A 14,618-nucleotide genomic window follows, 5' to 3' on the forward strand; every position below is an offset into this window, starting at 1 on the left:
GTGTTTAGGCACTTTGACACTCTATGTCAAGTCTCTGAATGTTCCTTGCAGCATTACTTACATTGAACATCATGTTTGGTCCTTTGGCTCTTTGGTAATGTCTATGGCCATGGCAAAACTTTTATGTCTTCCTGGCTATCACTAATTAGCAAGGATAGCATAGGATGACAACCTCAGTCCTATGAACCTTCAAAAGTAAATGAGAAATAGCAGCTCCATATGTATATCCAGACATGTTCCCCTCAGACACCCCGGTGAAAAATGAACTCTGTTTTTTTTTTTTTCACTAGTAGTTGGTTGTTAGCACAACCTCACCCAACCTCCATTCCTCCATGGAATTGCTTTGTGGATTGAGCAGAGAGAAGCATTTTATTGTTGAGGTTAAAAGGTGAGCAGGCTAGAGAGATACAACAGCACTAAATTCACCTTTATCTTATTAGCAGGCTGACTGATTGCTCCACATCGGCCTCATAAATCCTATTAATTGACTTGTTCTCCTTGACTTTTACAAGGCCCTGGAATTACTGTACAACAGTCGCAACACCAAATTAATTGTTCCTATGGCTTAGGTGACACAGAAGAGTAATTTGTGCCTTTTTTTCCACTAATAGGGGAAGAGGAAGAACTGTAATTCCAGCTCCATCAATGCCACAGGAAAGGATTAGCAGGTAGTCTGATATCTGTTGTAGTTCAGGTGCTGCGATTACACAAACCCTGGACTTGTTGGTGTGATTGGTGTAGATATTTGGCTTCAGCTTAGAACCAGCAAAGAAAAAAGTATTGCTGCCCTTAGACATAGCAGAAACTGTTATTAGGTTCCTTAGAGGTCAACAGCAAACACCATATTCTGGCACAAGGGACATCCTACTGTAACCTTGTGGGTTTGCCAAATCCCACCTTTAGGGAAGCCTCCACCATCTTGTCTCAACACATACTCTCCAGGCCCAAGGCCTAGGGAATCCAGATCTCCCTCCCCATTAAAGACTATTCAGTCAAATCCTGCTTCTCCAACATTTTTTTGATTTAGGAATGATATAACATAGAAACATAGAAGAGTGACAGCAGAAAAAGGTGGTCCATTGAGTCTGCCCCGCTATTCAAAACAGCACCAACCATTCCACTACTTATCTCAGCACCTGCTTGTTCACTGGTCACCTTTACACCCCCTTGCACATTACTGATAACCTCTGCACCTGTCATTCACCATTGACCCACCTTCCCAACAACCACTACTGCTCAAATCCGCACTTCCTGCACCCCTCTTCCACCCCCTATCTGCCACTTCAACACCTTCCACAACTGCAACCCCTTCACTCTCCTTCTACTTCTTCCACTGCAAACCCTTCCAGTAGCGCGGAGGCGGTGCAAGCATGAACAGGGAATGCGAGTATGTCATTAGATTAGGATAATTAAACAGAACCTGTGCCCCTTTAAATCAAGTGACCCTATCAGAGTCCTTCAGAAATCTTCATTAAAGTCCCTCTTTACATCAGGGTCCCCAACTGACTCCCCCCTTACATCAGGGTCCGCAACTGACTCACCCTTTATATCAGGGTCCCCAACTGACTCCCTCATCGGGGTCCGCAACTGACTCCCCCCTTACATCAGGGTCCCCAACTGACTCCCTTGTTACATCTGGGTCCCCAACTGATTCCCCCCTTACATTAGGGTCCCCAACTGACTCCCCCCTTACATCAGGGTCCCCAACTGAATCCCCCCTTACATCAGGGTCTCCAACTGACTCTCTCCTTACATCAGGATCCTCATCAGAGTTTCCTCTTACATTAAATGTCCCCATCAGAGTCCCCCTTTACATCAATTACCCCCCATCAGAGTGCCCCCTTACATCAACTGTCCCATCCGAGTACCCCCTTACATCAATTACCCCCATTAGAGTGCCACCTTACATCAACTGTCCACATCAGAGTGCCCTTTCCATCAATTATCCCCATCAGAGTGTCCCTTACATTAATTGCCCCATCAGAGTGCCCCTTGTATCAATTACCCCAATCAGAGTGCCCCCTTACATCAACTGCCCCCATCAGGGTGCCCCTTACATCAACTGTCCGCATCAGAGTCCCCTTTGCATCAATTACCCCCATCAGAGTGCCCCTTTACATCAACTGCCCCATCAGAGTGCCCCCTTACATCAATTACCCCCATCAGAGTGCCCACTTACATCAATTACCCCCATCAGAGTGCCTCCTTACATCATTTACCCCCATCAGAGTGCCCCCTTACATCAACTGCCCCCATCAGAGTGCCTCCTTACATCATTTACCCCCATCAGAGTGCCCCCTTACATCAACTGCCCCCATCAGAGTGCCTCCTTACATCATTTACCCCCATCAGAGTGCCCCCTTACATCAACTGCCCCCATCAGAGTGCCCCCTTACATCAATTACCCCCATCAGAGTGCCTCCTTACATCCTTTACCCTCATCAGAGTGCCCCCTTACATCAACTGCCCCCGTCAGAGTGCCCCTTACATCAACTGTCCTCATCAGAGTGCCCCCTTACATCAATTGTCCCCATCAGAGTATCCATTTACATCAATTGCCTCCATCAGAGTCTCCCTTACATGAATTACCTCCATCAAAGTCTACCTTTCATCAATTGTCCCCATCAGAGTCTCCCCTACATCAATTGTCCCCATCAGAGTCTCCCTTACATCAATTGTCCCCATCAGAGGCCCCCTTACATCAATTACCCCATCAGAGTTTCCCCTTATATCAATTACCCCCCACCAGAGTCTCCCTTACATGAATTGCCTCCATCAAAGTCTACCTTATATCAATTGTCCCCAACAGGGTCTCTCTTACATCAATTGCCTCCATCAGAATCTCCCTTACATCAATTACCCCAATCAGAGTCTCCCTTACATCAATTGCCCCCATCAGAGTCTCCCCCATATAAATTACCCCCATCAGAGTCTCCCTTACATTAATTGTCTCCATCAGACTGGCTCATGAATCAGTGAATGCTCTCAGAGACTGGGGGGGGGGGGTGAAAACTTAAATCTGGGAATACAGCCCACCCCAGCACCCCCCTAGATCCGAGCCTGGAATGGGGCTTGTCTTTTATATCGTCATACATCCAGTGTATGTACAGATCTGCAGAATGGAGTCATTCAGTGAAATGAACGATTTTTACGGGTTCCGATATGTAAAAGATTTCCGGTAATAATTCTTATGTATAAATAAATAATTGTGCAGAGAGGCAGCTGGCGAGCTTGGCGGGATTCCAGGCTGTACAGGCGGGGAGGGGGGAGGGGGGCGCTGCTTCCCACCATACATCTCGCTTATAGTTGGGATCTGGCCAAACCGCTTCAAGTGGACCTGTCAGTACAAGTCTGCACAGATACATCCCTGACCGGTCACAATGTACATCACAGTATGATTTACAAATAAAAAGTCTTCCTCTTATCAGTAAAAAGCCGTACAGGCAGTATCAGGACAGGTTCGTCCAGCACCCAGGGCAGCACAATTGTGCCCATCCCCCACTGCCGTAAAATGGGTGTACCATCCATTCTCTGCCGCCTTGCTCTGCTGCGCCTGGGGCGGCTTCCCCTCTTGCCCCCCCCCCCCGTCCCAAACCTTAAATGAAATAACATTCTAGCAACATTTTTAAAACAGACCCTTCAGTCCGCTTTCCAGGTGCCTCCGCCCACCTCTTAGGCACCACCATTATGATGCATGCGCAGATGTACCCCCATGGGCTCTGCCCAGCCTTTGGGTACTGGCAGAGCCCGTCGGCACATCAGCACATGCACAGGTGATTTTCCGCACATTCACAAAAACAGGAAAGGTTTTCGGACTTCCCTGGTAGCTGATTTTTCACGTGCGTGGATAGCCCGGCGCGTATGCAGATGGCTGGATTATGCCCAGGTGTGCTGCAAAACTCTCTCAGGACTAGACATGTGCAATTCGTTTTGTTCCAAATTCGTTTTTTAAACCCGTTTAACAAATTTTTCCAAATATTCGTAAATTTGAATATTTGAAAATTCGTAAATAGGTAAATGCGTAAATTAGAAAATTATTACATTCGTAAATTCGAAAATTCGTAAATTCATAAATTTAAAAATTGGGAAATTTGAAATTCCGAAAAAACCCGAAAAATTTGAAAATCTAAAATAATAACTAACTAATAATAACTTAACTATTACTAACTATTAAATTGTAGGTATTGGGATTTCCTTTCAAACTTGGCTGTTAGTGAACATAACGAATACGAATTTAACCGAAGTTCCGAATTATCCCAAATAACGAATGCCGCATCTGAAAGAATGGAACGTAACAAATGAATAATAATAAATAACAATAATAATAATAATGATAAAAACTTTTTAAATTATTATTATTTATTAATATTTTGTTCCATTCCATTTGTTTAGATGTGGCATTCCTTATTTCGGATAATTCGTAACTTCGGATAAATTCGTATTCGCTACGTTCACTAATAGCCAAATTTGAAAGAAAATTCCAATACCTATAATTTTAATAGTATTATTATTATTATACAGGATTTATATAGCGCCGTCAGTTTGCGCAGTGCTTTACAACATTAGGGCAGACAGTACAAGTACAATACAATTCAATACAGGAGGAATCAGAGGGCCCTGCTCGTTAGCGCTTACAATCTAGGAGGGAGGGTCAAATTTTACAAAAGGGTAATAACTGTGGGGGATGGGCTAATGGAGAAAATAGTGCAGTTGTTAGATGGAGGCGGGATAGGCTTCTCTGAAGAGGAAAGTTTTCAGGGATCGTCTAAAAGTGGATACATTTGGAGACAGTCTGACAGATTGGGGTAGGGAATTCCAGAGGATGGGAGAGGCTCGGGAGAAGTCCTGGAGGCAGATATGGGAGGAGGTGATGAGGGAGCTAGAGAGCAGGAGGTCTTGGGAGGAACAAAGAGATAGAGCCCCGTCTCATTTCCTGGCTGGAGACGTCCAACATCATTCTAGAACTTTCCTCCTCTGGCCAGCCCTTTTATCACAGCCTGCCTAGGAACGCCCACTCCTCCAGACCGACCCCCCGCTTATCAAGCATTTTGATATTTGCATAACTCCTCCCACTGCTTTCAGCAGGACTGGGGGGGGTCTTGAGAGGAGTACTGAGGTACGGTGCTGTTATATAGAAAGACACAGAGCTGCGGCTCTGCCCGTCCCCTCTCTCTCCTCATTGGCTCACTGGCTGTGATTGACAGCAGTGGGAGAGTTCCCTTTGCTGTCTCAGCCAATGAGGAGGGAGAGTCCTGGGACAGCCGAGGCTCTTGTGCACACTGGAGGAAGAAGGGGCTCAGGTAAGTACTGAGGGGGGGGGGCTGCACACAGAATGTTTCAGTGGAGGCCCATGCACTGTGGGCGCATGGGCGCTGCCCCCCCATCCATGTGCCCGCCCCCATTCAGGACGCCGGATGCATGGATTCCTATGGCGGGGGTGCTATTTTTGAAGCACCTAATTAGAGCCAGAGGCGGGGGGGGGGGGGGGGGTGGGCACAGTGGCTTCTATCGAATTAACAAATTTATGAATTTTTGAATTTACGAATTTGCAAATTTTCAAATTTAAGAATTTTTACAGATTTTCGAATTTTGAATTTTCGAATTTACAAATTTACGAATTTTCAAATTTACAAATTGCAATCATAACGAATGGCCCGAAAAAACAAAACAAAATGAATGAAACTAAAACAAATGAATTTTTTCAGCAGTGCACATGTCTTCTCAGGACCCAAGCCCTGCAGCACACATCTGCGCATGCGTAGGGGGGGGCGGGGCAAAATTCTCACCTAGACGAGAAACATGGAAGTGCTGCTTTGCACTACAAATAAAGTTCTTTACAAAATAAAAGTTCTATTTGTGAGAAAGGGAAAAGGAGGCAGAGCAGCGCAACATCACCTTAAAGTGGTTCTAAAGCTTCAAGGTTTTTTACCTTCATGTATTCTATGAACGAGTGTATAAAACATTCCAGTGGCGGTTGGTGCTCAAAATTTTTGGGGGGAGGCGCAAACAAACTGAAAAATACTGAAACCCCCCCCCCATCAATTGCAGCCTCACTGTGCCCATCAAACGCAGCCATTTTGCCCATCAAAAACAACCACTTGTGCCCATCATATGCAGCCACTTGTGCCCATCAAATGCAGCCTCACTGTGCCCATCGTAAGCAGCCACCTGTGCCCATCATATGCAGCCACTTGCCCATCAAATGCAGCCACTGAGCCCATCAAATGCAGCCACCTGTGCCCATCAAATGCAGTCACTTGTGCCTATCATATGCAGCCACCTGTGCCCATCAAATGCAGCCACTTGTGCCCCATCATATGCAGCCTCTTGCCTATCAAATGCAGCCACTTGTGCCCATCAAATGCAGCCACTCGTGCCCATCAAATGCAGCCACTCATGCCCATCAAATGCAGCCACTTGTGCCCATCAAATGCAGCCACTTGTGCCCCATCATATGCAGCCATTTGTGCCCCATCATATGCAGCCACTTACCCATCAAATGCAGCCACTGAGCCCATCAAATGCAGCCACTTGTGCCCATCATATGCAGCCACTACCCCTACAAATGCAGCCACTGAGCATATCAAATGTGGCCACTTGTGCCCATCAAATGCAGCCACTTGTGCCATCAAATGCAGCCACTTGTGCCCATCAAATGCAGCCACTTGTGCCCCATCAAATGCAGCCACTTGTGCCCCGTCATATGCAGCCACTGAGTCCATCAAATGCAGCCACTTGCCCATCAAATGCAGCCACTGAGCCCACCGAGGGGTTTTGCAGCTCAGGTTCTTCAAAAATACCACCCCCTCCCACCCCCGCCATAGGAATCCATGCGTCCGGCGTCCTGAAAGGGGCCGGCTGCATGGATACTTACCTGAGCCCCATCTTCCTCCAGTGATGTGCACAAGAGCCTTGACTGTCCCAGGACTCTCCCTCCCCATTGGCTGCCACTGCTGTCATTCACAGCCAGTGAGCCAATGAGGAGAGAGAGGGGGCGGGGCAGAGCCGCGGCTCTGTGTCTGAATGGACATAGCTTTCTATATAACATCACAGCACCATGCCTCAGTACTCCTCTCAAGTCCCCCCCAGTCCTGATGAAAGCAGTGGGAGGAGTTATGCAAATATCAAAAAGCCTTGATAAGCGGGGGGTCGGTCTGGAGGAGTGGGCATTCCTAGGCAGGCTGTAATTGCGCACAAACCATCCATATGATGCATGATTGAAAGAACTGAAATCCAATGAATAAAAGGGCTGGCCAGAGGAGGAAAGTTCTAGAATGATGCTGGACATCCTCCAGCCAGGAAATAAGGCGGGGCTCTTTCTGACTTGCTGCAGCTTCTAATGCACGTTGTGAGAAGCTCACAGTGTGCAGTGAAATCAGAGGAAGCCATTTCAGTCCAGGAGAGAAGGGAAGGGAAGGCCGGGGTTCAGCTTTAAATTACTGTCCTCTGAAGTGAGATGAAACAATCCTCCCGACTTCACCAGGATTACAATTAGATTTACTAATTCATGATTATTGATCCGCCCTTATTACAGAACTCGACGGGTTTGAAGACTATTGACAGCATAAAGCCACCGGCGATAAATAATGCTAAAGCGGCAATAAAGGGATTTGACATCAGAACACTTGGCGTTCTCGGGTCTCATCAGTGTCGGAATCGTATCATTTGCTATTCAGCGTCAGATCCTCGTCGAGCTTTGTTCGAGCCCCGATTGCTCTCCTCGAGGCGTTTGTTTAATCTCGGAGTGATGATTAATGGGCAGCACGCTTCTCTCCCGCCACTCGGCGGAGTTTACACCAAAGCCTTCTGTTCCGGGGAGACTCGCACCAAAGCCTTGATTCCGACCTTTGAAGTCGACAATAGGATAAGCACTTTTTTTTTTTTTTTTCAAAAACAGCGGTGAAAACATTCTTTAATCCCAAAGCACTGCAGATATTACAAAAGCAGAAGCCATGAACCGGAGATAAATTATTCATTTTTTTATTATAAATGGAATTCCGGCTCGTACAATGTTCTCCCCGCGCAGCGTAAAAAAAAATGTCCGTACAGCCGATGTGCAATATGTCTGTTAAAGTGAAGGTTTAATCGGCTTATAATTTCATCATTACCCCCCCCCCCCATCAATGAGGTGGTTGTGGTGGGGTCTGCAGGCAAGGGCCTTATCAGAATCTGGAAGTCCCCTTTAATAGAGGCTCCAGATACCCCACCACAGAAAGGAGTATGGGTCTCTATGCAATTTTTTCTGTATTCTTGATGCACAGAGTCCCTGGAAGAGCACCTTGTCCCCATGTTGATGAGGACAAGGGCCTCTTGCTCAAAACCCTGGCTGGTGGTTGTGGGGGGGGGGGGGGGTTTGAGGGCAAGGGGCTTATCAGAATCTGGAAATCCCCTTTAATATTGTCCTCAGATACCCCACCATGAAAAGGAGTATGGGTCTCTGTGCAACAAGAACACAGAAAAAGTTGCAAAGAGCCCCCCTGGCAGAGCACCTATTCCCCCATATTAACGAGGACAAGGGCCTCTTGCCAAAAACCCTGGCTGGTGGTTGTCGGGGGGGGTTCTGAGAGCAAGGGTCCTTATCAGAATCTGGAAGTCCCTTTTAATAGAGGCCGCAGATACCCCACCACAAAAAGGAGTATGGATCTCTGTGCAACAAGAATACAGAAAAAATTGCATAGGGTCCCCCCTGGCAGAGCACATATTCCCCATATTGACAACGACAAGGGCCTCTTGCCCAAAACCCTGGTTGGTGGTTGTGGGGGGTTCTGAGGGCAAGGGGCTTATCAGAATCTGGAAGTCCCCTTTAAATAGAGGCTCCAGATACCCCACCACGAAAAGGAGTATGGATCTCTGTGCAACAAGAATACAGAAACAATTGCAGAGTCCCCCCTGGCAGAGCACATTGTCCCCATGTTGATGAGGAGAAGGGCCTCTTGCCCCAAACCCTGGCTGGTGATTGTGTGTGGGGGGGGGGCTGAGGGCAAGGGGCTTATCTGAATCTGGAAGTCCCCTTTAATAGAGGCCCCAGATACCCCACCATGGAAAGGAGTATGGGTCCCTGTGCAACAAGAATACAGAAAAAAATGCATAGAGTCCCCCCTGGCAGAGCACATTGTCCCCATGTTGATGAAAAACAAGGGCCTCTTGCCAAAACCCTAGCTGGGGGGGGGATCTGGGGGCAAGGGGCTTATCAGAATTTGTAAGTCCCCTTTAATAGAGGCCCCAGATACCCCACCAGGGGGAATGAGTATGGGTCTCTGTGCAACAAGAATACAGAAAACATTGCATAGAGTCCCCCCCCTGGCAGAGCACCTTGTCCCCATGTTGATGAGGACAAGGGCCTCTTGCCCAAAACCCTGGCTGGTGGTTCTGGGGTTGTGCGAAGGGGCGGGGGTCTGCAGGCAAGGGGCTTATTGGCTCTTTAATAGAGGCCCCCAGATACACCCCCCACCCCACATGAATCAGTATGGTTCTCTGTGCAGCAGGAATAAGAAAAAATACATAGAGTCCCCCCAAAATGCATACCAGACCTATTCAGCCCAGTATAGATTTTAAGGGGGTACCTCACACAAAAAAAAAAACAATAAAGAAAGTGTGAGGTCCCCCCTAAAAATCCTTACTAGGCCTGTAATCCTAACATGCAGCCTGACTGACTAGGAAAGGAGGAGGGGGCAAGCATGCGCCCCCGCCCTAAACAATACCAGGCGACATGCTGTTAACTGGGGGGTTCCTTGCCAAGGGAGACTTCCAGCAAAGCATCAGATACCAGCAAAGCCCTCAGATACCAGCAACCCCCCCTACATAAATGAGTATGGGTCTCTGTGCAGCGAGAATGAAAATAAAATACATAGAGTCCCCCCCAAAATGCACATCAGACCCTTTCAGCCCAGTATGGATTTTAAGGAGTACCTCACACACAAAAAACAATAAAAAATGTGTGAGGTTCCCCTAAGAATTCATACCAGGCCCTTGATACGAGCATGCAGCCCCCCCCCCCCCCCCCCAAATCATACCAGTCCACATGCCCTTAACATGGGGAGGGTGCCTTTGCCCCTGGCAGAGCATCTTGTCCCCATGTTGATGAGGACAAGGGCCTCTTGCCCACAACCCTGGCCTGGTGATTGTGGGGGGGCTTATCAGAATCTGAAAGCCCCCTTTAATAGAGGCCTCCAGATCACCCCCCCCCCCCCCCCCCACGTGAATGAGTATGGGTCTCTGTGCAGGAAGAATAACAAAAAAATGATATAGAGTCCCCCCAAAATGCATACCAGACCCTTTCAGTCCAATCCATAATCCAAGTATGCATTCTGACCGGCCAGGAAAGTGTGCAAATCATAAGACCAAATGCCCTTAACATGGGGGGCTGGCAAAGCACCTTTTTCCTGTGTTGATGAGGACAAGGTCCTCTTGCCCTTGGCCTGATGGTTGTGGGGATGGGGCTTATCAGAATCTGGAAGCCCCCTTTAATAGAGGCTCCCAGATACCACCACCAAGTGAATGGGTCTCTGTGCAGCAAGAATGAAACTCTTTAAGTCTGGCATGGATTGTAAGGGGGTAATTCATACAAAAAAGTGTGGGGTCCCACTCAATCTGAGAATACAAACTGGCCACAGCCCTAATGTTGATGAGGACAAGGGCCTCTTTTCCACAACCCTGTCCTGGTGGTTGGTGGGGGATCTACAGGCAAGGGCTTGTCAGAATATGGAAACCCCCTTTAATAGAGGCCCCACATATCCCCCCCCCCCCCCATGAATGAGTATGGGTCTCTGCTCATCCCTACTGCTGTTCCTTAAACTGAAAAAAAGAGGACCTGCTAAAAGAAAAAGAAAATGAGATAGCTAAGTTACAGTGAGAGAAAACCTGCATCCTTCAGGAACAGCCAGCTTTATCGACATAGGAGAAGGTATAGGCGAGAAACGGGTAAATGTAAGTAGGCAGCGCCTTTAAGAATTTAGTCCACCCAAAGCTTATATTTCAGTTTCTTATATCTCGGGGACCCCTGAAGGGGAGTTCCCAGGCCATGGTAATCCAAAAAGGTTAATTATGAAATATGCAGCAGAAGGAGTGAGACTATCTTGGGGTCCAACCCAAAAACTCAGGGAGGTGCAGAGGGGTTTTCATTCCTGGAGTCCCAAGAGACAAAAGAAGCCATCAGGTACATCTACTCATCAAATTCCACTTATAACTGAACCATTAGATGGGCCGATCCTTTAAGGAATACATCTTACTATATACATCAGAGTACACTTTGTGTATCAAATTACAACATCGCTCATGTTGGGGGTATACAGCAGTATTCAGATGACATCAGGAGGTCCCTCACCTGTATACGCATAGTGTACGAGGGCTTTAAGAGCATCCGGGTCCACGCCTTCCATTTTGATCTCCTCCTCTTTAGCTTCGCGAACGTCGTTTGTAAACATTGCAGCAAAGTAGTCGGAGACGGCACTCAGAACCAACCTAGAGAGAAAAGTGTTCTGGTGATTGGGAGACATTAATGCATTAATCTTTGCTTAACTGACTGCATTCTATGATAGATTTAGTTATCATAACCCCAACCCGTCTCTAATTCTGTGGGACTGTTCTGGGATTTGTCACCAATACTGGGGTACATCGGACCCACCCTATGTCCCGATTCCCGGCGCTGGGTTCTTGTTCAAGCACCCAAAGCCAATATCTGACTGACATCTGCACAGGAGAGTTAGGAACACCTATCCCAACTGTTTCTAGTCATATGATGAAAATGACACCGCTAGGGAAGTCGGGGATGGGCTCCCTCAATGTGCTGTGAGGTGTTATGCTGGTCCGAGGTCTGGAGAAAGAGAAAGGATGGTGCTGATCTAAGGTGGGGCTGATTGGGGGCTAATCTGAGGCCTGAAGAGGGGCTGATTGGAGGCTGATTTGAGGCCTGAAGAGGGGCTGATTGGAGGCTGATCTGAGGCTTGAAGAGGGGCTAATTGGAGGCTAATCTGAGGCCTGAAGAGGGGCTCATTGGAGGCTGATCTGAGGCCTGAAGAGGGGCTGATTGGAGGCTGATCTGAGGCCTGAAGAGGGGCTGATTGGAGGCTGATCTGAGGCCTGAAGATGGGCTGATTGGAGGCTGATCTGAGGCCTGAAGAGGGGCTGATTGGAGGCTGATCTGAGGCTGAAGAGGAGCTGATTGGAGGCTGATCTGAGGCTGAAGAGGGGCTGATTGGGGGATAATCTAAGGTCTGAAGAGGGGCTGATTGGGGGCTGATATGATGTCTGAAGAGGGCTGATCTGAGATCTGAAGAGGGTTTGAAGAGGGGCTGATTGGGGGCTGATCGGAGGTCTGAAGAAGGGCTGACTGGGGGGCTGATCTGAGGTCTGAAGAAGTGCTGATTGGGGGCTGATCTGATGTCTGAAGAGGGCCTGATCTGAGGTCTGAAGAAGGGCTGATTTGAGATCTAAAGAGGGGCTGATCTGAGGTCTGAAGAAGTGCTGATTGGGGGCTGATCTGAGGTCTGAAGAAGGGCTGATTTGAGATCTAAAGAGGGGCTGATTTGAGATCTAAAGAGGGGCTGATCTGAGGTCTGAAGAGGGGCTGATCTGAGGTCTGAAGTGGGGCTGATCTGAGGTCTGAAGAGGGGCTGATTGGGGGCTAATCTGAGGTCTGAAGAGGGGCTGATTGGGGGCTAATCTGAGGTCTGAAGAGGGGCTGATTGGGGGCTAATCTGAGGTCTGAAGAGGGGCTGATTGGAGGCTGATTTGAGGCCTGAAGAGGGGCTGATTGGAGGCTGATCTGAGGCTCGAAGAGGGGCTGATTGGGGGCTAATCTGAGGCCTGAAGAGGGGCTCATTGGAGGCTGATCTGAGGGCCTGAAGAGGGGCTGATTGGGGGCTAATCTAAGGTCTGAAGAGGGGCTGATTGGGGGCTGATATGATGTCTGAAGAGGGGCTGATCTAAAGTCTGAAGAGGGCTGAATGGGGACTGATCTGAGGTCTGAAGAAGGGCTGATTGGGGGCTGATCGGAGGTCTGAAGAAGGGCTGACTGGGGGCTGATCTGAGGTCTGAAGAAGTGCTGATTGGGGGATGATCTGATGTCTGACGAGGGCCTGATCTGAGGTCTGAAGTGGGGCTGATCTGAGGTCTGAAGAGGGGCTGATCTGAGGTCTGAGAGGGGCTGATCTGAGGTCTGAAGTGGGCTGATCTGAGGTCTGAAGAATGGCTGATCTGAGATCTGAAGAGGGGCTGATCTGAGGTCTGAAGAAGGGCTGATCTGAGGTCTGAAGAGGGACTGATCTGAGATCTGAAGAAGGGCTGATCTGAGATCTGAAGAGGAGCTGATCTGAGGTCTGAAGAGGGGCTGATCTGAGGTCTGAAGAGGGGCTGATCTGAGGTCTGAAGTGGGGCTGATCTGAGGTCTGAAGAATGGCTGATCTGAGATCTGAAGAGGGGCTGATCTGAGGTCTGAAGAGCGGCTGATTGGGGCCTAATCTGAGGTCTGAAGAGGGGCTGATTGGGAACTGATCTGAGGTCTGAAGAGGGGCTGATCTGAGGTCTGAAGAAGGACGAATTGGGGACTGATCTGAGGTCTGAAGAGGGGCTGATCTGAGGTCTGAAGAAGGACTGATTGGGGCCTGATCTGAAGTCTGAAGAAGGGCTGACTGGGGGCTGATCTGAGGTCTGAAGAAGGGCTGATTGGGGGCTGATCTGAGGTCTGAAGAGGGGCTGATCTGACGTCTGAAGTGGGGCTGATCTGAGATCTGAAGAAGGGCTGATCTGAGATCTGAAGAGGAGCTGATCTGAGGTCTGAAGAGGGGCTGATCTAAGATCTGAAGAGGAGCTGATCTGAGGTCTGAAGAAGGGCTGATCTGAGGTCTGAAGAGGGACTGATCTGAGGTCTGAAGAGGGGCTGATTGGGGCCTGAAGAAGGGCAGATTGGGGGCTAATCTGAGGTCTGAAGAGGGGCTGACTGGGGGCTAATCTGAGATCTTTATATGGGGGGGGGGTAATTTGAAGTCTGAGGGAGGAATAGTGCCCCATCATTGGTGTAGTGCCCCATCATTAGTGTCATCGGGAGGAATAGTGCCCCATGATTGGTGTCCTTGGGAGGAATAGAACCCCATCGTTGGTGTCAGCGGACATATTAGTGCCCCATCATTGATGTCAGTGGGAATAATGCCCCATTATTGGTATCAGTGGGAGGAATAGTACTCCAAAGGCCAGGAAAAAGGACAGCAAAGGACCTCTGCTGTCGATCATATAGAATCTTCTAAAGGGGATTTACCTGTGTGCTGGTATTTTATAATTTCCGGCAATCAGCAGGACGTCGCACAGCTGCTTCTGCTGCAGATAATTCTCCATCTTTCGGAAGGTTTGCTCGGCATGGTTTAAGCTCTGGAAATACTCGTCCGAAGTACCGTTGGTCATTCTACTGGGGGAGGGGTTGGAGTCCGGGAGCCTGGCAGGAGAAGAAGAGTATGATGAGCAATCAACCACTATTCAATCTACAGAAACATTGACATTTTGAAAATACTACAACTTCTGTGTGTCCTCCATCCTAAAGACATTTTTGTAATATTGGGCATCGGTGAATGATGCATTTTTAAAGGGGACCTGTGATAAGAACTCAGACTTCACATAAATCAATATGG

General features: G+C 48.4%; 1 protein-coding gene across 2 annotated transcripts in view; it reads right to left on the reverse strand.

Moving 5' to 3' along the window:
- The window catches only part of KLHL4 (kelch like family member 4), a 268,730-nt gene that overhangs the window by 136,073 nt on the left and 118,039 nt on the right, over positions 1–14,618 (reverse strand). For both annotated transcript variants that reach the window (XM_073598113.1, XM_073598114.1), the window contains exons 2-3: positions 14,252–14,425; positions 11,324–11,460 (exon numbers count right to left, since the gene is read on the reverse strand). In XM_073598113.1, the coding sequence (XP_073454214.1) occupies positions 11,324–11,460; positions 14,252–14,425 (311 nt within the window). The remainder of the gene's footprint in view (positions 1–11,323; positions 11,461–14,251; positions 14,426–14,618) is intronic.

The sequence above is a fragment of the Aquarana catesbeiana genome, linkage group LG09, assembly GCF_042186555.1.
Source record: "Aquarana catesbeiana isolate 2022-GZ linkage group LG09, ASM4218655v1, whole genome shotgun sequence".
NCBI lineage: Eukaryota > Metazoa > Chordata > Amphibia > Anura > Ranidae > Aquarana > Aquarana catesbeiana.